The sequence below is a fragment of the Astyanax mexicanus genome, chromosome 15 (assembly GCF_023375975.1).
Source record: "Astyanax mexicanus isolate ESR-SI-001 chromosome 15, AstMex3_surface, whole genome shotgun sequence".
Classification (NCBI taxonomy): Eukaryota; Metazoa; Chordata; class Actinopteri; order Characiformes; family Acestrorhamphidae; genus Astyanax; species Astyanax mexicanus.
Window position 1 is genome coordinate 38,166,244 of NC_064422.1, and position 23,930 is coordinate 38,190,173.

General features: G+C 37.1%; 1 protein-coding gene across 4 annotated transcripts in view; it reads right to left on the minus strand.

The window, feature by feature from the left end:
- kif19 (kinesin family member 19) overlaps positions 1 to 23,930 on the minus strand; it is a 68,520-nt gene that overhangs the window by 42,386 nt on the left and 2,204 nt on the right. For all 4 annotated transcript variants that reach the window (XM_049464833.1, XM_049464832.1, XM_049464831.1 and 1 more), the window contains exon 2: positions 23,344 to 23,424. In XM_049464833.1, coding sequence (XP_049320790.1) covers positions 23,344 to 23,424 — 81 coding nt within the window. The remainder of the gene's footprint in view (positions 1 to 23,343; positions 23,425 to 23,930) is intronic.

The following is a 23,930-nucleotide window of genomic DNA, read 5'->3' on the forward strand; positions in this document are numbered from 1 at the left end:
TTATATTTGAATAACAGATGATTTATACTACATAATCTCCTACATAAACTTATGCACACAAGGTTCTCACTAAGTAAACAGCACTGGAAGCCTAAAATGAGCGTGATGTTTATGTTAGATACCTGCAGCCTTAGTTACTGATTACGTGCCTGGTCTGTGAACAGCATCAGAGGAGTAAAGCTATAAAACCAATCCACCTCGCTTCTCTGATAACTGCAATTCCACAGGTCAATGCACTGCGTTGTCTAGGGGAGGCTAACTCCTAAATGCTGAACAGGTCCTGACATGCCTGCCTCTAGTGTACAGAGCTCACCAGTGGTCGGAGGAAGAAGACAGAATGAACTGTGTAGGTAATCAGTTTAGAAAGCTAATTGTCTCTGACGTACTGGAAATCTGTCAGAACAGCAATACACACAAAGAAATTATGATTTTTATGTGTTTACATTGACTAAACTTTAATTTAGAAGGTTTTTGAGAACATCTTTTGTCAATTTTGTCAGATTTGACCGTTTAGTATGAACATAATAAATATCTAGCAAAATTTCAAAATCCTTGTGATTTAGTTCCAGAGCTGGTTTTCTCTACATTAATAAAATCAATACGTTAATGGACTCAACAAATGTATTTTTAAGCATTTAAAAAACAATAAAGAAGACAATACAGATGAGTAATGTGAATCTGAAGTGCAATTCAATTAAAAACATATAGGGTCATAGTTTCCCAGACAGAGATTAAGTCTAGATGTAGACTATATTTTTTATTTTTCAACTTAAATTCTTAATTCAAAATGCTGTATAGTTCAAGACTGTGCTGTTTTGTATTAGTACTTAATCATTTATAACTTTAGCAATTGTATGATTATTATTCATTATATTTTAAAGGTTTACTTAATATTTTATAATATTTTTTATTACAATTAGTATTTTCAACAAAATTTCTTATAAAACATGAAACCTATTTATGTAACGCTTCAATAGAAATCCTCAAGGTTAAGAATTGTAATATTAGGCGGAAAATGTACAAAAATATTAAGGGGTTCCTTATTTGGTGTGACTGAGATGCTTTATCCTTTTTATCTGTATCTGCCTATGTTGTACTTTCTCTTTTTTTGTACTTAATTGTTAAGTTTAGGCATTAAAATCGATATATATATAAAAAAAACTTAGAATGTTTAAAGTAACTTTGAATAATTAAAAATTTTCCTTTCACTTAAGGAACTCTTAAGCTTTTTTTTTTTTTTTTGTTTATTTCCTTCGCCACAAACACAAACAAACAGCCATTATGTCTAAAAGGAAAGATTGTGCTTGCCTATAAGTACAGCCTCCCATTTGACATGGTTTACTGTTTTCAATTTTGTGTAATGATAAGCAGAATCTGCATTTAACTTTGATAATATTTTCCTTTAATGGTGCAATGGTAGCAATGGAAGTGTGTGACTGCGTGGATTTGCGTCATATTAGCTCCGAAGGGGCAGAATTGTTGACGTCTTCGCAGCTGAGGTGATAAGCACCAAGGAGTGAGGTCAGAGGTAACTGTGAGGTCCTGACATAAAGGTCAGCATTGCACAACGAACTAGGACAATGGCCGATTACTGAGACAATAACAAACATGCCTGCTCCCCCTGTCTGGGCCAGTTTAAGTGTTGTGGCCATCTGCTTTTAGCACACAGTGTGATAAAGGGGAAGACAGATCAAACTGTCCCCATCTGGCTTCTAGCAGACTGACCAGTTGACAAAAATCTCGTCTACATTTGGCCATTTGGTGTATTTATACAATAAATTACACACATTTTTATAACAGTAGAGCTGAGAATTCATAACCTAAAGGACCATCTAACTGATTTTAATACAATATACAGTACCAGTTTAAAGTTTGGACACAAAGTTGTGAGATGAGCTGGAGCATCACAGAGTGAAGGAAAAGCAGCAACTATTGTTCAGCACCTCCAGGAACTCCTTCAAGAGCTGAGAAACCTATTCCAGGTGACTCTCCCTCATGAAGACACAGATATATGTGGTACTTAGATGAATCTAAATTATAATTCTGGTTTGTTTAACACTTTTTGTTTAAAAAATAATTCCACACGTGTTCCTGTATAGCTTTAATATAGTCTGCAATATTAAATGTACATGTAGTGTTTTTATTGACATGTCACAGTGTATGAGATGCTTAAACTAAACTTCTATGAATTTTTTACAATATATTTTTGGATATTACTCTCTGGTGCAAGAAAATAAAAGGTATATGCTCAGCCAAAAAGGGGAATTGAGGACAACAAGGAATGCCCATTCTCCACAGTGAGCTTAAGGTCAGTAGGTTAATTTGTTTGTCCATTACGTGGCAGGTGATTCACTACATGTGAACTGAAGAAAAGGATTTGCTCTCTATCATGCTCAAACTTTATCAGTGATTTTATTGGACCTGTCACAATAAGTATTTTTGAAGTGCAATATATTGGTTAAAAGTGTTGTTCTAGTGGAATATTGAAAGAGTTTGCTTTGTTCAAGCATGTTAATGCTTTTAAAGGTTTTTTTTTATTTATTATTTGGTCTCTTGATCTTATTACCAAGCACCTTGATATACACTGAAGTTGCACAAGATTTATCTACTTTTTAAATTGAGATAATTACAATATTATTAATGACAGTTTGTAGCATTATAATCCATTTACACCTTTTTAAAGAGCAAATATATATTTTTTATTATTCAGATGTTGAAAAAATGGGTAAAATATCATGAATTCAATGAATAAAACATAATAAATTAAAAGCACTATTTTTAAACAGTTATATACAGCCACATCTCTTGAGGTCATGTTCACGTATTGTACGATGAGTCAATAAAAGAAAATGACAGGCCTAGATTTTATACATACTTTATGAAATACATTTATTTTTCTTCATTTTCAAATAATTTAATCTCTTCCCAAACATAAATATCAGAGCCTGATCGAGTATGACTAACAATAACTACATCTTGGTGTAGACTTTCCTATAAGGAGTTTAAGACTGGCCAACTTTAAGCACTGCGTTAATGTACTGGTGGCAATGCAAGCCTCTGGCCCTAAATATCATACACTGCTAGCATTTATCATACTTATCATTAACATAATTATCTGGACAGGTCTAGAGGGACCCATGCTCCTCTGGACAAAACCGTTTAGAAATTTTGATGAAAACATTATGGAGCAAAACTGCCTGCAGGGTATAGAGGAACAAGTGCAGCAGTGCAGCAGTACATTTTACGAAGAATCCATAAATCAGAGCTGGCTGAGAAACACTCTGAAGAAGTGAGACTCTCTCACTAGAGCAGTTCAGAGAAAACTGGTGGATCCAGGCTGGGGATCTGAGGTACACTTCTAAAGCATGTCTGGGAGGTAGTATGGGTTTGAGCCTTTTCAGGACCACAAAAGCAAGGAGCAGAGTGTGATATTTGATCGTTGCTGCCACAGGAATGTGGCTGAGTGACCTCTGTAAAGGAGCCATTAAGGGAACCTCGGAGAGTAATAGCGCAGGTGAGCAGTTAAAGGTGAAGTTCTGGATGCTTTGTAGTAGAGAAATTGCTGAAAGACCACCCATAAAGCTGCAGGGGTCAGCGCTGAAAAACACTAAATTGGATTCTGAAAGAGAGCTAACATGCTGTGAACATAATTTAAGCATTGAACAAATATTTTATCCTCTGTCTTTTATATTTCAAAAAAAAGTATGGAAAAAGGAAATTTGCCTGGGATTCTATTTAATGGCAGACAGTGTTAACCCAAGATATTTAATGATTTATCAGATAAATGTGTTAATATAAATCCATTCCTGCAATTCAGACCTGCAATACATATCAAATAATGTTGAGTTGTAAAGGCATTTACCACATAAAGACATTTATGCACTAATGATGCCAAATGATAAAGAATTTCTGATGTCCCATACTTCCAACAAAGATGTTTAAAAATGTTTAACAGTATGGACCGTTGTTGCATTTTTGTTTTCTTATTCTCCACAAATTCTCTGTTTTGGACAGGTAAGGACAGCAAAAAGGCAGGCACGAATACAGCACATGGTTGTGCATTGTCTTGATGAAAAATGCATTGACGGCCCTGGAAAAGATATTGTCTTGAAGGCAACATACAGTATCTCAATGTACATTTCTTCATTAATGCTGCATCATAGAACCCCTTACCATTACAGGCCCTGGAGTTTGAATTGGTTGCTGATAACAGTCTGGATGGTCCTTTTCATCTTAGGTTCAGAGCATAAGACGACCAAATCCTTCCCAAAAATCTGGCAAATCTGGATCTGGGATAGTGGTTTACCTAGTCCAAGTATGCCTATTCTCAATATTTTTGTATGTATATTAATTGTATTATTTCACAATTCCAGCTCGATGAATCCTGGCATTGTTATCTTGAAATATGTCTGTGCCACCAGGGAAGAAAAATCCATTGATGGAATAACTTGGTCATTCAGTATATATTCAGGTAGTCAGCTGATACTATTAAATGAAATAAAGTTGAGTATACAAAACATAAAATATCTTGGGTTTATACTGTCTGCAATCAAATAATGAAAAACGAATTTTAAGAATGGGAACTTTTTTTCTGATTTGGATTTTTTTTATGCTGCCAAAAATATAATATTTAAAGATTTAAAGAGTTAAAGATTACAGTTGTGCCTGCTGCAGCTAAGTTTCATTAGCAGGATGTTTACTACAGCATTCTGGATGATGCTCTGAAATCAACTGTTTAAAATGCACAGCAGCAAACCCACCTAGACAGACCCCCTCTAAGGGCATCAGACAAACAGCCTTGAAGGGTGGAAACAGAATTCCTGTGTGATCTACGCTGACATACACCAGTCATAGATTTTCTTTTTCCTTTAATTAAAAGTAAAATTAAAACATCTTGACCTTTCTCTTTACAATTTGGACAATATGACACCATGCATTATATTGACAAAAGTATTGGGACACCTGATCATTTACTGTTTCCTCTGAAATCAAGGGTATTAAAAAAGATTTTATTCTGCTTTTATTGGAGTAACTGTTTCTACTGTCCACGAAAGGTATTTTTGAATGTATGATTGCATTCAACCAAAGAGTTATCACTATCTCCAACTCACCTTAAAACTCAACTTAAAAATGTAAAAAATGCTAAAAGCACTGAATGGACACCCATTTTCCCAGACAACACAGTTAGTTCCACTGCTCCACAGTTTAATGTTGGGAGGATTTACACCCCTTGAGCCCACACCTGGTGCCAATAGACACTTTTCTAAATAAATTTGGACTTACAGTGTATACTCTTTAATCTGTACAGGATACTCCCCTTTATGGATATTCTTTAATGTTCTCATGCAGCTCATTTACATTTCAATGTATACATCTATCTGATGCAAAAACGTGTACATAATTTAGCCCTGGCTTATCAAGAGGTCAATAAATACGTTGTTACATATTGATTTTTAGCCATTTAAAAATTGATCCTGTCATTATGACATGGCAAATTCAATCTCCAGTAATGCCACAGCCACCTGTGACCAGGAGTTTAAGACAGCATAATTGGGCTCTGTCTCTCAGGGGGAATAGGATGGCCCTTAGTCTCCCGCATCACTCAGAGGGATACTACTCATTGTGAGCATCTATTAACTGACGTAACAGAACTGATGATTAGCACTAGGGTTGGAAATCCCAGGGAATCTCATGATACAATATTATATGGGCATGTTTATTTCTTATATGTGTTTTTAAAACAGCAAATTTGCTAATGGGCTTCCTACTACATCCACTTTCAACTTTTCATCCACTTTTAACTTTTTATTTCAGTCACTTTTATTAAAACAAATCATGCTTTAAGATTCCCTTAACCCTTTAATGTCATTATTCAAGGAAAAATCTAAGGAATGTTGTCATTTTGTATTTAATTCAATTCAATGATAAAATATAGAAGATAAATAATAAATAATCATGATAAATGATAATTGGTTAAGATGGCACAATCAGGATGACTTTAGTTCAAAACATTCTTTAATAAGATATAATAACTCAAATGTGCTCTACTAAACTGTTAAGCAGAAATGAAAGAGTAAAAGACAAATATAAATGTGCTTTTGTTGACAAGTTGAGAGATACAGAATTGACATCTAAAGTTAAAGAATCCAGGGTTTTATACAAATATGACTTATATATGTTTACACAGCCTTACACAGACCTTGCGAAAGGGGTCTTACAGCTCCACCAAAGATAAATAGTGCAGTTAGCAGCACTCAAGCCCAGAGTAGCTCTCTAAAGACACACAAAGTCTTTTATTCTGTCTCACCAGGTCAGAACAACTTAACCTATTTAGAATAATACACCTGAACAAAACAAAACTGAAGCTCTGCAATCTTTCATTCATCTTTCTCTTCAGATATTCTCACAAAGGCAGAATACGAACAGACGTTTTGCTCCGGAGTAGAAGAAACCTCAGCTATAAATAGAACTACTATCAATGCGCTCTGTAAATGAATAGCTGCAATGATGCGTGGATGAGAAAACATCACACACCTACATGCATACGCATGCCCTATAATAATGAGTATCATCATCAATACGAAGCTTCCCGGGAGGTCTGCAGGGAGCTTATTAAATAAGCATCATCTTGCCTTCACGGTCTCTCTCATTCAACATGAGCAGAAGTGTGAGACAAATATAAAACAGGATGGTGGAAAGCCCAGTCGCAGAGGGACAGGGTCAACTTCATGACACAAGCTGGGTAGAAGCTATTACGTAACCTAATGTCTATCTGCCACATCCCCATCACGCGCTCAATTACCAAAGAGAAAAATATTGGTGCCACATCTTTGTATTTGGGAAAGAATAAAAAACCTACTGCCTCAAAACATACAATAAGTTGTTCACATTGTTCATTTCAGAAACCAGCAGGTTACAATAATGATGCTACCGACTCCGTCTGTCATGATCAACCAATCGTACAATACATGTATAACAAATAATAAACCATACATTTTCCTATTGTGTCTTTGAGAATGAGTGTTACAGGTTACACAGCCTTGCCCAGTTATCGTAAAATGTTCTATGCAGCTCCACCAAAGTTACATAGTGCAGTTAGCACTGTGCTGCCATTCTCCCATACATTACATATCAGTACGGCTTTGATATTATTCTGAAGCTGTAATTGTTATCGTCGATGTGGCATCAAAGTGGCAGTCCGTATTATTTAGTTTTTAAACTGAAAGCAGAAGCATTTCTGAGTGGAAAAGGGATACAATATTGTGTTTAATGGTACCAGTGAACTGGAACCACCATCCCTGCTAAGCCTAATATATTCATTCTAAAAACTGGGGTGCCGGGTCGCATTTTGAGGGTGTTTTTCAGCTTTAAGCGCATAGGTAAACATGTCTAAGGGCCCTATCATCGCAGAGCGATGCTTATTGCTATCTTACACCCTGCCAATGGTCTATTTTCACACCTTGTGCCTGCGTCATTAAGATGCTTAAGAATATATCTACGCCAACGGGGTAAATGAGGTCTATTTAGGTGTATTTCTGGCATTCTGGTAAACATATCTAGATAATGGAAAACGCAGGTGCGACACTGACTGATTTGAACCTTGACAATAGTCAAACATCAGATGATAATTGCTATCTTGGCAATGCAGCTGCATTCACCACCGTGCGTACACCACCGTGCACACACCCAACCTTTACATAAAAAATAAAGAGAATATAAAACAAAATAAATTACCTGCTTGTTGTGTACCTTCATAGCGTGAATACGCAGGTCAGTTTCCTCTGCTAAGAAGCGCAGAAGCACTGTACTGTTAAAATACCAATCCACCAAAGTCAGAGTGCACCTTGTTCTTAAAGAGAATGGCAAGTGACACACTGATTGGTTTATTATACATTACGCCAAAAACCATGATTATTTAAGAGAATAAGTTCATGCCTTTTGCACATTTCGAGCCGAACATGATGTTTTTTTTTTTATCTCTATGAGAGCATAGACACATTGATGCCCTAAGTCAAGCTGCACAGTGTGTGATTACTCCTTTAATCTGGACCTTTGCTGAAGTGTCTTTCATAATGGTGGATGTCAAGTTTTGGTTGGGGGACTCTGTGCAGTATCAGTGTGAAAGGGGACCCGACCCGGAGCATGATAACACCAAACAGCTCAGGATAAAGGCTCTGAACCCAGAGCAAGACGAAAAACAGCCTCTCGCATTAAGACAGTTTTGAATGACAGCGTGGAGTGCACTTGGGCAAGATAAGACTGCAGCCGCACAGTGAGGCTAATGCCAGCTAAGAGACTTGCTTTTAACACTGCTTCCTCCATCCCAGTTCACCCTAATGTAGATGGTGCTAATAAATTAGATGCAACTGACAGAGATGTAAGCAGTATTGTATAGCAATAGTATTGTACCCCAAACACTGAAGTGGACACTGGTAGTAGGGATGAGTGATATGGCCCTAACAAAATATCACTATATTTTAGGGTATTTTTGTGACTATGCTATTCTTAGCGATATGACAAAACATTTAATATACCACTGCAACAAAATGAACATTAAAGTATGATTAAGTATAACAGATATTTAGTAGAAGCAGTAGAAATTGTCTATTTCTTAAATCAGTAACTTACCCAGAATAAAAAATAAAATAATATTGTAAGAAATTGAATAAAATTAAATAAAATATTGTATTTAAACTGCAAACAAATAAAATTAAATAGCAAAACAAGAATATCATTATTATCACAACCTGCTTTTTTATTGTATCAATATTTTATGTGATATGGCACACCAGTAATTAGCAGACAATAGTATTGCTCAAGTTCAATTTGTGTACCTTTATGTATTATGTCCTTATGTCTGAAATTTGTCAAAGAATAAGTACTAAGTACTGAATACTAAACCTGTTCCTTACATCTTTTTATCACTTTTTTTTCACCACTGCATACATTAAATAGTCAAAAAATAGTAAGCAAAGGAAATAAGTGATTCTGATTTTTTTTACTTTTCATCTGTACAAACAAAACATGTGCAGTGAAAGTGAGAAAGCTTATATACAGTAGTAATGGTAATATAAAGGGAATATGACTAAACACAAACATATTAGTTATCCAAAAGCAGTGTGTAAGACTGGTGGAGGAGAACATACAAAGATGCATGAAAATTGTGAATAAAACCAGGGTTATTTCACCAAATATTGATTTCTGAACTCTTAAAACTTTATTAATATGAATGTGTTTACTTTATTATTTGAGGTCTGAAAGCTTTGCATCTTTTTTTTTTTTTTTTACATTTTTCTTTAAAACTGCACTAAAGGTGCAGGCTCTGACCCTCTACAACTATAAAGAGGACACAGGAAACTTGTTTCAGAGGGCTTAACCACAGTGGCTGATTAACTATTAACCTGTCAAGAATAAATTACTGCCCAATTTAAAATCCAGTGACAAAAACATGCTCCAGCTCCACAATGGACACGTGGTCAGCGGTGGAAAACAACATTTGGTGGTTGTTACTAATGTAAACACAGAGGCATGTTGTTGATGTGAATTTGTCTTATGTAGCCAGTGCAGGAAGGGCCGGTCGTGTGGCCCTTTTGTTTGCGTTCGCTGAGGTCTCTACTGGGCATCTTGTGCCCTCTCTGTGTCTCTTAATATTCCCCACTCACTCACTCCTTTAATCTCTCTCTCTCTCTCTTCCTCTTTGGTTGAGAAGAAGGTTGCCAGACGTGGGCTTGTGTAACAGGTATTAATTAGCCACACAGAGAGAACAGGCTGATCCATGCTGTATTACACCAAGCCATGCCGCAACACAGATCTCACCCTCATTAACTCTCCAAAATGACATAACATTTAATCAGTCCAGCATCCAACCCACCCAACTTATTATGCAAATAAAATAATGTAAAATGCATGCAATTTAAAATATATATAAAACTTTAGAAGGAAATCCATGTTCTTGTAAGCCAAACTCTGCATCCGTAATTTCATCTCCTCTTTCTGTCTAACTCTCCCCGTTCTGCTAGGCGTGAACACTTGTTAGTGTAATAAAATCAGAGTGGCTGTGTATCCCTAGTTACACCATGCAGCCGTCATTAAATGTCTTATCTGACAACAATGCCTGCTGCACTACAGAGGATTAAGGCTTCACTTTATCCTGACTTCATGTTGCTGGCTTGTTTTACCTTTACCTGTTATCTTTTCAGATATTACAAGTAAAATACAGAAATAAATGCTGCAACTAATAATAATTTTTTTGGTAGTCATGTCATCTGTTGGTTACTTGTTCGATATTGTTAAATCAATGATTATTTCTGTAATGCCTGCCATTTTTTACTGCTTGTGGGTGTGGCTCCTGTTCCAATGTATGTTTCACCTCACCTGCTCAAGCCTGCAAACCTGTGAATGTTGTACAGTTGTCCTGTTGTCTCTGCTTAAAACCTAACATAACAGATCTTTAGTTTCTCTCACTCTCATCAAAAGACCAAAAACTCCTGTAAGTGAAATTTAAATGCCCAGAAAACATTTGAATGTGAAATTTAGTAAAAAAAACATCTAATACCTTGCACTTGGGCACTTTTTGAGACAGACACTGAGTTGACTGAACTAAATAAAACCCTATTGCTTTCAAATCAAATTTGTCAATCACCTAGACTAAACGTTGTGCCCCTACATAATATTAGTACAGTACATAAAACATTTTAAATACATAAAAAAAAAAATCATAATCATAATCATTATTGTAATGTGATAAACATAAAAAATATATAATGATGCAATAACATCATGAATTTTCCTGCATGCAGCAACAAACGGAGCTATTCATGCTGTAGACTGATCATGTGACAGAATGAGACTGGAAGCACAGCGAGGCAGAGAAAAGAAGAGTGAGTTAGAGTGATGCAGAGTGACCCAGAGCAAGGTAAAGTGAGGTAGAGTGATGCAGAGTGAGGCAGAGCAAGGCAGAGCAAGAGAGATTGAAGCAAAAGGAGTCAGAGTGAGGTAGAGTGAGGAAGATAGATTAAGGCAGAGTGAGTTTGACTGATGCAGAGTGAGGCAAATGAGTCAGAGCGAGGCAGAGTGATGTAGAGTGAGGCAGAGCAAGATAAAGCTCTCTCACTATAGTGAGAGAGATTGAAGCAGAGTGAGGTAGAGGTCCACAGTGAACACACACACCAAACTACTTCTTATACTGGGAAAAATAAAGTGCAGCCATGTTTAAACTAATTTATTTCAGATCGATATCAAAATTTCAAACCGCGTTATCACGCATTCAATTTTTTGTCCATATCACGCACCTACACTATGTGTTAAAACATTTCAGATATGTTATTAGGGGTATCAATATAAATCACACAAATGGATTTAAATGCAGTGTTTGCTAGGCAAGCCCTGAAAATGCCAAATGAGAGAGTAAGAGCCCTCAGCCATGAATGTCCAGATTAAGCGTGCAAAGCTGGAGTGCTCTGAGCGCATCAACAGGGTGCTGAGGAGGGCTCAACTGCAGGGAGATTCCTGCCCCCTCCTTCAGCTGTTACAGCTTACCAACACAGCCCACCTCATCTGATTACAAGTGGGTGGGTGAGTGAGGGAGTGGTTGAGTAGGGGTTAGACACAGGGCAGCATGCTTAAGGACGAGTTTTGCAATCCACTTTAAGGAACCCCATGAATCATTAGGTAGCTCTTTTTTTGTGTCATTCAGTCTATTAGTAATATCATTAGGGGTGGCCATTTGAGAAGACCCGTTTAAAAAATAAATTTCCAGAATATACTACTGCAACAAAATAAATATATATATATTTTTTTAAACAAAAAGGAAAGGTCTGTTAACTTTGGTCTATTGTCTAAACAAAATGTTCAAATCTTGCAAATAATTACATTATTAGAATAAAATAATAATATGCAAAAAATGTAATGTAACAAAACAAGTCTACATCAGCAGCAGGAGTCAGAGAGAGCACAACTGGCCTTGCTCTCTCCCCCTAACAATATCTCTCACCTCTATAGTGCATTAAAGCTAGGGAACTGTGCTTTCCTCCGAGCGTATTGGCTACCCAGTGATGCTGCATCAACTGCATCTGCAGTTCGGAAGTTCATGCGCTCTTCTTTCCCCTCCTAGTGTTGGGGGCTTAAATAGTGATGGAGGAGTTTATATGAATGGTGACTGTGTAACTGTCATGTAAAATTGGGAAGATTAACGGATAATAGTTATACTCAATTAATGTTTTTATACCAATTTGTCTGAAAATTAGGTCAGGTGCCCCCCAGAATAATGGTAAGAATCCGGAGTCCGGAGCTAAACGGCTCTGGAAAAGTACTGGTAAATAATAACAAGAAGTGAGGGACATTTACAGAGCAGTACAGGGAAACTAAGTTCAGTCAAACCATAAAAAACACAATGCAACCTATAAATGCACTTGGTGAAAGTGTCAGCGTTTCCCTGGCCTGGAGCGAGGCTAAATCATGCCTGCTGAAAGCCGTTTTTGTTTGCAGTGCTATTCCTTGCTCCTGCTCTGCGTCTATTCAAACACTGGACCTATAAAAGTCACCGCACACTATTTGGTCAGACTCTTCTTTGGCCCCTGCTGGCCCAATTTGCGACAGGGAGTTATTACCTGCCCAAAACATGCCAAGCCACAACAGCACAGCTATTGAGATGCTGAGGACACAGACAGAGAGTGCACAGATTAAGGGAAAAGAGGATGGCTTTCAAAGCATCCAGCCATAATTAGACTGGAAATGAACTTCTTTGATCTGGCCGAAGAGATGACCTTCCGGATCCAGTGGCGGCTCGGCGGCCGGCAGGGGGAGCTTTCTTCTCCGGCCTATTCTCGGACTATTGTGTGCCTCAAGGTGAAAGCAATTTGAATCTGCTGCCAGGAACAGAAAGACGACAGAAACCGAATACAGAAGACTCGGCAAGGCCGCTTTGTTGTCCACAAAGGAGGGAATTTGCCACGTTATCAGGTGAAGTTCGCGCTGAGTCCAGATGAATGCAGCCCTTTGTTTTATTGGCCAAGATCCTCATGCCATTGCTTTGGAACCCCCCCTTCCCCCCCACAGCCATTCTCTATCCTACATACACTCCCTCTCTCTCTCGCTCACTCACATACACTCAATGTCTCTCATTCCTTTCTCTCCCTCTCTCTCAGTACAACATTATTGTTCAGATCATTCTGTTTGTACAAGGACTTCTTGTGCTGGTGGTACAGGAAATGTGATCTGTGATTCCAGGACGTCTTTTTGCTGATACTTCCCCAACAGGGCCTCAAAAGTTTGTTGGAGTTGGGACGGTCTCTAAAAACATGGATCAGATCACCATGCAAGCGGAGCAGTTCCATAAGCTGAACAGTAGACCGTTTGCCCACAATAACAGTGATATTGTGACACTCGATATATTGCAAGACAATTATCCACAATACTTCATACTTCATGACATCTGTCTTACTGAAGAGGATAAAACACTCATAAATAAGCAAATACCAGGAATTATGGATTTATTGGTGTTTTTCACAACCAATATTCTTCACCGCAGATTTACCCTATTTATTTGATTAGCGCCACCACGTGGAGATATGAAGCAGTAACTTTAAAAAGTTTTATTGGATGACGGGTCTTTAGACTAGAGTTTAGAGCATTTCAATTAAAATAGCCATATTCGATGCCATTTATCAATATTATATGGTATATCACAATATCTATATATTGTCCCACCCCTAGTAGATAGCAATTCAACATTGAGGCAAAAATAATTTATAGTTTATAAAAGAGTATAATAAGTCAGTGGCATAGATTGGTCTTAAAATGAAAATGACATGAAACATTTTTGGACCAATATATCATCCAGTAAAAAAATAGTTACCATAACAGGCCTAAACTTACAAGAGCCTCTCTTTTTTTTCTGTCTCTCTTTCTGTCTTTCTGTCTGTCTTTTTCTGTGTCAGTCCCTCTGTCCCTCTCTCCCACTGTCTCTGTCTCTCGCTCTTTTCTCTCTTTTCTCTCTCCCTGTCTCTCTCTCCCTCTATCTCTTTCTTTCTTTCTTTATCTGTCTCTCTCTCTCTCCCTCTGTCTGTCTGTCTCTCTGTCCATCAGCATTGATGCCACCTCACAAGAGCTGGAAAAAAAGAAAACAAACAATGGCTCTGACCTTGTCTGTAGATCACCATGACGACAAGGCCTCCCTATAAACCATTCCCCCCTCTGTGTGTCCGTCTGAGTGTGTGTGTGTGTGTGTGTAAATGAGAAACAGGCAGGGGGGTACAGTACTCCAGCTAAAGAGTCTACAGAAACAACAACATACTGTACAGTAAAGGTACTATTCTTTCACTGTGATGGTAAGAGCTCTTCCACAGTACATCTGCATCACCTTCACGGATACATGTATATCATGGATAAAATTGTGACTAATAAAGTTGAAATGCTGCAGTTTCCGTATATTTTGTGGTGTGGTGCTCCTGGAAAACAGACTAGATAATTTTTTTAATATAGTAAAAAGGATCATTTTGGTGCTTTTTAAATTAGAACCTTTTAATGCGCTGAGTAAAAGTTTAAAGGAGAGCTTTAGCATCAAAGAGGAGGAAGCAAAACTTGTGCTGGTCAAACAACCAGCAAAACAACCCCTCCATGTTCAGTTTCAACAACTTTTAAAAACATAAACAGAGAATTAATCTAGTTAGGAGAGGAAATGTGCTGACTTAACAAGAGTAGTGCTACTCTGCAGCTCTGTGTTTGTGTGTCAGTGTGTGAAGCTGTAAAAGGGAGAGAGGAGAGAGAAAAGCGGAAGAATTAGAAGATGAAGGGTACTGATAGTTAGTTATGAGATTTAATCCATATTTCATCATACATAAAAGGTCATCTACATTCTGAACTCAACAGTAGTGACACTGTGGCTACTGTAAAAAAGAGTGAATTTTGTGAGAAAGCTGCAGGCAATGATTAATTAACGCATTCAAGTTTTTCAAGCATGCATTAACACATTACTGCTAATGTCTCTTTAGTCCATTTCAAGATAAATATATGATTGCAACAAAACAAAAATTAAGAAGCATGGACACAGTATGTAATTGGTCAATGTCTATGTGGGAGGAGGTGGTGGTGGTGGTGGTGGGGGGGGGCGGGGTTGAGTCACGTTTACTGTATCATCAGAGGTAAGATCTATATGTGCATTTTAATCTGTACGTCTCTTTGTGTTTCTACAGAACTCTGTACAGCCTCAAGTGACCATATCTATCCGTCTCTAAATATAGCTTCTTTAGGGAAGACGACAGCATCATCTCAGCTTACTCACCAGGGCCAGCAGGCCTTGACCCCACGCTCAGGCACACGCACACACACTCTCTCTCAAGAAACAAACCTTGCCTGTGTGACATTATACATTGATGATGCATATCAATGAGGGAACTCAGCACCTGGCCTGTTTACACCACCTCTGCTTTTGCTTTTCCTTCAACATTCAGAGCTACCAATACAAAGCACCAACAGAGATTGGCATTAAGGCATCAAAGGGCTAAAAGAAAAACATTGAATTTTCTTATATGAACAAATAAATATATATATATTTTTCTGATCTGCAAGCCATTATCATAACTATAAATATATGCCTATAATAAGAGGCAGAATGCCTTAAGTTGCTAGTCTAATGCAATAATAAAGACTATATGATGAAAGCCAAATGGTAAGCAGCATGATATGATAAGCTTAGACATGACATCATCCCACCGAGGACTCATATGGAACAACCACAGGAGACCTACTGTATATAGCTATGTTATATACAGTCTCTACCAAAATACCCCTTTTACATTTCTGCAAATGTTTTATGATATATTTTCATGAAACGACATTATAGAAATTATACGTGAATATGCCTTAGATTGGTCATTGTGAAGCTTGTATAGCAGTATAGACTGACTGTCCTCTGAAAATAACTTCTCATAGTGCCCAAAGTGTCAATAATTTGTGTGAATATAATAATTATATTCTGACATTGCCTTATCCCTCTTGCACATGTAGTTCACTAGAGCTTCAAAGGTTGCTACTGGAATCTTCTTCCACTCCTCCATGATAACATCACAAAGTTGGTGGATGCCCCACAGGTGCTTAATTGGTTTTAGGTCTGGAGGCATACTTGGCCAGTCCATCACCCTTACCTTCAGCCTCCTGGAGATGTGTTTGGAGTTGTTATTACTTTGAAAAACTGTCATGGCCCAGTTTCTACAGTGAGTTGATCATGCCTTGCTTCAGAATATAATAGTACATGTTGAAATTCATCCATACATACATCCACCCATTCATCCAGCCACCCATCCATCCTCTAATACCATTCAGCCTCCAATACAATCCAGCCAGCCACCCATCCAACACAGTCACTTTAAGTAGTATATTACGAATACCACCTAGAGTTTTACAGAATTAGATCAGTTCAAAATCTTCTGCTTGTATCGACCTGATACCATTCCCCATACAGTTAAACATGTGTTTAGGCCTGTGGGAGCATCAGCAGTGGTATAGTAGGTGGTATAGCTGAGCAGGTGGCTGCAGTCTAAGCTCTACAAAGTCCCAGAGCTGAGCTCAGACTCAGGGGGCTTACGCCCTTAGCCGTCTGCCTCTAGAGGAAAAGAGCAGAGTGTGCCGCCGCCTCTAAACAAAACTAATCTGTCTCAGCCTACCTGAGGATGGAAGGGCCATATGGTGCAGGTTGCAGGTCTGGGGGGTGTTGTTTTGGTCTGTCAGCGAATCTGGCCAATTTATTTTAATTAAAGAGATCAGATAAGGTTGAGGGTTAATAGTTTTAGTGTGTGTGTTAGGGGGAGAGAGAGTTGGGGTGTAGTGTGTCCTGTAGTGAACTTATATTGACTGTTATGTCTATAAGGATGAACTGTATATTCAGCAGCTCCAATTATTCGACTGAAAATGACACGTTGGGTGTTCGTTCGAATAAAGCCGGCCGCACACTGAATGATTTTGCAATGAAGTAAAAGCTTCATTAAAATGATTTGTTTATATTGAAAAAGTGAGGTGAAGAAAGCTAACAGCATTTCATGGAGACTAGGGGCGAGACAAAATATCAATATCACGATTAGATCACACATTATCGATATGTGGTAGAAATATCAATATTTTTATTGAAACATTGGTAAACAAATGAACAAATAGGGTAAACCTGCTGAATAGAATATTGTTCATGTGAAACGGACAGCAATCCATAACTCCATAAACTTATTTTGTAGCATTTTATCCTCTTTAGTCACACAAGTGCTGTTAAGTATTTTAGATAATTGCTTGTGATATACTGAGAATCACAGAATCACAGTGATATCAAAATGTGATATCATTATTATTATGGGCAATGCAAGTTCCATTTGTTTATCAGCTTCTCCGCATCCATTACTCATAAGAGAGTTTCTTAGGAGCAAGACATAATATTGTACAGAGCTGAGTGGTTTCATTTTGGTTTTATTTTAGTCTAATAATGAAAAACACGTCATGGTGTGTACAGTGCTCAGTCCTTGAGCACTGGCAGGTGTTGTCATATGGCATCTGTGCCAGTGTGTGCACCTGTGTTAGGAACACCAGTTCCAAATTTTTAAAGAAGAAGACTGTAGTGTGCTATATTTAGAGTCTTTGCCTTAACAGCAAAGACTGAATGTTTTATACTGAGCAATACTGTGCTTTGGCTGTGTTGGTGTGTCTGTTGGAATGTTAAAAATGCTCAGCGTTCAATAAATCTTTTTCAATTGTATTTTTAAATGATTTATCTTTAAAAAGTGAGACCAAACTACTTTCTTATGTCATTTACTTATGCAATTGAGAAAATAGTGGCAAATGTAATGAAAAATGAAAAAATGAGTTTGAATATTGAATATGTTTCGAATATGTTTTTCCGGTCATTTTATTTGGTTTTGTTTTCACCCAAAAATTAACATTTTGGTGTATATATGTTTCTATATGTCTATAGATTAAACTTTCTAAGACTGTCTGTGTATTAGTAATTATTTTTTGTCTGTATATTAGTGATTATTTTTTGTCTGTATATTAGTGATTATATTAGAGATATGTTTTGCATTGCGATAGTGTAAGAAAGGTAATATATTGCGATATATACATTGTTAAATCAAAATTTAGGAAAACTCTCATAGTATAAAAATTCCAAAAGAAAAGTTTACTTTTTATCCAATAAGAACAGTGGGGTCAAACAACACTGCTATTTAGTGGGCAATGTTTAAACACAACACAAAAGGAACCACTAAATTTCTCACGTCTGGTGCTAAAAACGCTCCTGTTTCTCCCACACGCAGCTCTAACGGAGGTTCTCAGTTAAACAACTACACTACCCAGAACGCACCGCCCGCTGATCACACCCGATCACGTGGTCACCTGCTTCCTCCAGGAAGGCCCGAATACTGATTACCTGCACTATTTAAGAGCTTCCTACGCACACACCTGTGCTGAGTATTGCTGGTTTGATCTTCATTACAAAGCGTTGCTATCTCTGTCTCTGTATTTCTCGTGTATGACCTTGCCTTTTGTTTTTTCAACGCCGATTTTTGCCTGTACCTCTGATTTTGGATTTACTGTGTTTGACCTGGACTGTTTATCGTTTCTGCCTTTTGGATTTTCTCTTCTGCTGGCTTTTCTGTGTATTAACTCTGGACTGTCTCCCGTTTATGGTATGATTTTGTCTACGTGGCTACTGTTTTCCGGTGCTCTACTGTTTTTGTTTATGATTACCCCTGTATCATCCAAACCTTTAATAAACTGTTGTTTTATGTATATCTGTGCGTGTCTGAGTCCTGTACAAAATATGACAAAATTTGCACCAAATTTAAGAATCGATTCTGATATTTGGAAGTTATATAGTATTGCAAAACAAAATATTGTGATACTCTGATATATCAATATTTCTTATTACCCCTAATTATTAAGACTTCTCTTGCATGCTTTCTAAGCCCTATTATATTCAGAGAATAATCACCTGTTATATTGAGACCAACTAATTAGCGAGGTGCTACGTAGCTGTGTGTACATGCGTGTTAACTCTATGACAGAGCTAATCACATAAACTCCATGTGTTAAACCACGGACCACTGCCTGAGTCCTTTCTATCCTTTCCATTCATGTGCGTGGCTGCACGAACACAATACAAAGCATATAAGCCGTTGTATGTGTGTGCTGTTAATCACTAGCACCACAATCCCGTCGCCCCTGCACAACCTGTTTGCACTGTGGAGCCTAAGCCTTCTGATGTAAACAAACTGTCCCGTCAACAGCCAACGCACTGGCTCGAAAACACTAAGAAATCTAATTACACAACTAATTACAAACAAGTATTTAGGGTGATCTATATTCGAATTACAAACTATGTCTAATTTCAATTGAATGTGCAAGACTACTGACTGTGAAAAGCTTTTTCTTTAGACCATTGTTCCTGAGACAGGTTGAATAATAAATACATACTGGGAATGCTTGGTAATACTAACTTTTGCATTTTTTTAAGTTCTGTAGCTTTTGAGTATATACAGATTTGGTTTTATGGTTTTAATTAACATGAATATATGCAGTATACTGTATTCATTATTCCCATTCAGTTATCTAATCAGTCAATCATGTGACTGCAATAAAGTGTATAAAATTAAATAACCATGCATTATTGTTGCCACAGAGGTCTCAGAATTTAGAAGTTAACAGAAATTAGAGAATTTAGAGTTTAGAGAGGTTAGAGAATGGAGGATAAAGGTCAAAAGAGATTGTGCAAAAAGGCTGGTTAAATGGTTAAAGCTGACAAAAAGGCTACAGTAACTCTTATAACTCTAATAACAAGAAAAAAGATTACATTTAATATCAATTATCTCAGCCAAGAACAGAAGGCTGAGGCTGCAGTGGGATTACAGCTTCACTAAATCTAGACTGTTGATAAAATAAATATTGCCAGAATTTGGTAGATAGTAGGGCAAACACCAGACAACAGGGCCAAATACAGGCCAAACTGACAATTTTACACAAAATTAGGGCTGCAAATTATGATTATTTGGGTAGTCAACTAATCTGGCGATTATTTTTCCGATTAGTCAACGATTAAACCTGCCATTCCCTCCATCTCTGCTTGCTGTGGGTATGGCTGCTGCTTCTAGCTTTCTCTGTCTTCGCTTCAAATCAATAGAAACGGCAGAACAAGGGATTTAAATGCCCTTTAAATGTCGAGAACACTGACCTTTAAATGTGGAAAGTTCTGCTATTTAGTGAGTAAATATGTAATCTGATGTGTTTGGGCACTTTTGGAGATACAGGCCAAGTTGAGTGTAAACTGTGTGAGTGTCCCCAGTACTATGTGTAAGGGGTGGGCAATATAATATCGTATACAATATATCGTGACACAGAAATATCATGATGTTAAAAATCCATATTGTGATAATAGGGCTGTTCTGTCTTAAATGTAGTCTATTATTAACTGTGAAGCTTTAGGTGTATTTATTGTATAATTGTTTTAGTTTGCAGTTTATATGCATGCACTAAATATTCTGCAATATTATTTGCTGCATTATATTATTTTATGCTATATTATTTATTTTGCCACATTATGATTATTCTGTTATACTATTATACTATATTCCTGAAATTAATGAATTATTTTAGTTTTCCTATATCGCCAAGTATATCGTTATCGCAAAAATACCCTGAAATATTATGATATTATTTTAGAGCCATATCGCCCACTCCTACTATGTGTAGTGCTGCACATTAACTATTAGTCAACAATGAACATTTGGAGTTGATAAATGTTTATAATCAACACTGTCGATTATATCGACTAATCGTTGCAGCCCTACACAAAAAAACATCAAGCTTTAATATGAAAATACATTTGGCCGCAAAATACATTAAAATAACAACAGGCTAGAGAGCTACCAAGCTAATGGGCTAACACTAGCACTCGGGCTGAACACACATACTCACTTACACACACAGACACACACACACACACACACACACACACACACAGCGAGCCTCCTTCTCTCTACACCTCACACACACACACAGCGAGCCTCCTTCTCTCTACACCTCACACACACACACAGCGAGCATCCTTCTCTCTACACCTCACACACACACAGAGACCCCACATTCTCTCGCCTGCCCCCAGCGCTCTCTCTCAACCACAAGCTTGTTTTATACCCTAAACACAACTGTGCATTTTAACAGTCAGTAAACACAGAACATTACTGCACATTCACTACAATATATTTTTACTTTCTTCTTGCATCTCAGTGATGCAAGAAGTGACATCTGGCCTATGCAACACACATATAACACCAGAGCGACACAAACACTGAGGAGAGAAATGCACATTTTCTAGCTGGAAATACAGACACTTTTCTGAGATGACAATATTAAAATGCTTCCTAGCTTCAAAAACACAACGTCTAATTTGAAGAAATGTTTGGAGTCTTAGCAGAACAGTTACAGAACAAGTCACAAAGTTGGAGCAAAGCTTCTAGTAAAGTGACTTAATAAGAGCCCAGACCTTAAACTAGTACCTAACACTGCCCACCTGACCACCAGTTAACACCATGACTCACAAGGCAACACGAAACTGGAGACACTGGAGATTCTTTACTGAACTGTGTTCTTGTGCTGTTTTATCATTCTACCAAGTGATTTTGAATCAACACTTTCTCCAATATCGCACAAATACAACAAACACAATGCAACACAACAAACAATCGGTGCACAGTTTAATCAGCCATTACTGAAGACACACACTGACATCAGAAGCAGTGTCATCATTAACAGCCAGAGATCTCAGAGCTGCAGAGGAAGAGCTGAATCATATTCTTCTTGCCTGGTGTTTAAGAGCTCAGAGATGGCATACTGAATGAGGCTTCTGAACACATTAAGAGTGGGCTGCTAATGAACAGGTATAACACACCTAACACCTTATGGGTCATTACAGAACTGGTGTTAAACAGTGCTGTGTGGGACCTGTAATGCTGGTGTTCATGGCTGATAAATGATTGAGCCCCTTCTTTTATATTATGGGTCAAACTGACACCATTTATTTCTAGATTTAAAAAATTGCATGAATTTGTAATGGGCTTTTTAAGTTTAATGAACATGTAAATGGAAAATACAAGCTACAAAAGTAAAAATAAACAGTTTTTACATTGCTTACATTGATGGGAATCTCTAGTACAGTTCAAAGGTTTTAGAAACCGAGACTTAGTCTAATGTTAATCTAAGCTAAATGTGCTTTTGCCATGTGGGTCAGCCAAATCTCTTCCTGTACCAGTTTATTCCAGTTTCCAAGAGTCTTTTGAAGGTGTAAGAAAAATACCTCACTGATCTCTGACTTCATCTGTAATTTTTCTAAATAAAAGACTTCTACTTTTAATAGTTATAGAGTTATTTGTGTTTTTATCTGTGTCTTTTTCTATTTATTATGATGAAAGTCTGCAGTAATATGATTTTTTCTTAAGCTGCTTTACTACAGACAAATGCTTTAAAAATTATATTTTTTGGATCAATTTCCAAAGCTCAGTTCATGTATATTGCAACAGACCAGCTGTTAGTGATTAACCGAAATCCTAAAAAACACCACCCTTTTCTGTTTTTTTTTTTTTTTAGAATATTAAATTTTTTCAGTCTTTTCAACGGATTTTGTACCATTTCAGGTTATTCATTTGACTCAAAAATGAGTGTTCTAAACATTTGACTTTTAGTTTAAGTAAAACCATATGATGTGTTTTCTCTTTAAAAATAAAATAAACACAGTTTGACTAAATATAAAAACATATTCATTTGTTTTTATATTTAGTCAAACTGTGTTTATTTTATTTTTTTTAAAGGGAATTGAATCAAACATTAGTTAGTTTACACTAAAATATAGTAACTAATATAATATATGTAACTAATATTAAATTATTGCTTTACAGTTGAACATAACAGGAAGATTATTGGGGCAAATGTGAGTTTTTTAGAGAAATAGACAAAATATATTTCTGTAAATTAATCTAAAGTATTTGTTTTTTCTGGATTTTTTTTCTGTGGCCAGACATGTGTGATCATGTCTCTGATCCACTGCAACTATTCTGATTCCTCAGCTTGGTGATGATGCTTTACTTGGAAGTGGAATCTCTTTGGTCCTCATGTTGGCACTCTGCATACAAAAAAACAACTTAGCAAAAACTCTCAACCTTGTCTAAGCTCTCCTTTTTTATATCATGTAGCCTAGTGGTTCAATAACATCCAGCCAGCCAAGCAACAACATGGCATTATTTAAGATTACCAGTAGTACACCGGCTGAATAAACAAATGTAGAATCATGTTTTGGTCTGTCTTAAAAATCACTCTTACCTGGTCATCCACTCTGTGGGCCACGATCGTGGCAGCTTCCTCCAGCTCTGCATCGCTCAGGGGCCGGATCCGCAAGGCCACCTGGGAAACAGGCAGGCACAGACAGCCTTCATCAGTACTGGCTTGAGTATCATTATGGAGTAAACAGCTCCAATAATAGTCTTTTTTAACTCAGGTAAATAAGCTATCCCTGGATAGAACAACTCAAGAGAAATGCTGAAGCAAGTGAAAACATGTTTACGATCTGAGCATCAAAATAACTTAGTCATAATAAGCTGATTAATAAACTGATCATGATGATTAAGTTAAAATTCACTTTTGATGGCACACTTTTGAAGGTTTGTCTGCTTTAGACTGTCCTGCTTTTATATATTTATATATTTATACATTCTATTATTCTATTAGGTTATTTCAGTGCCCAGATGAGGTGCTCAATTAATTAGCCTTAATTAAAATCAACCTCAGCACTGCAGGTTCAGAGCTACTACATTGACTGACAGCTGCTTTAGTTAAACTGTAGCAAGAGAGGAAGAGGAAAATGGTAGGGATGCATCATATATTAGTTACATTTTGCCATTAATTAAAAG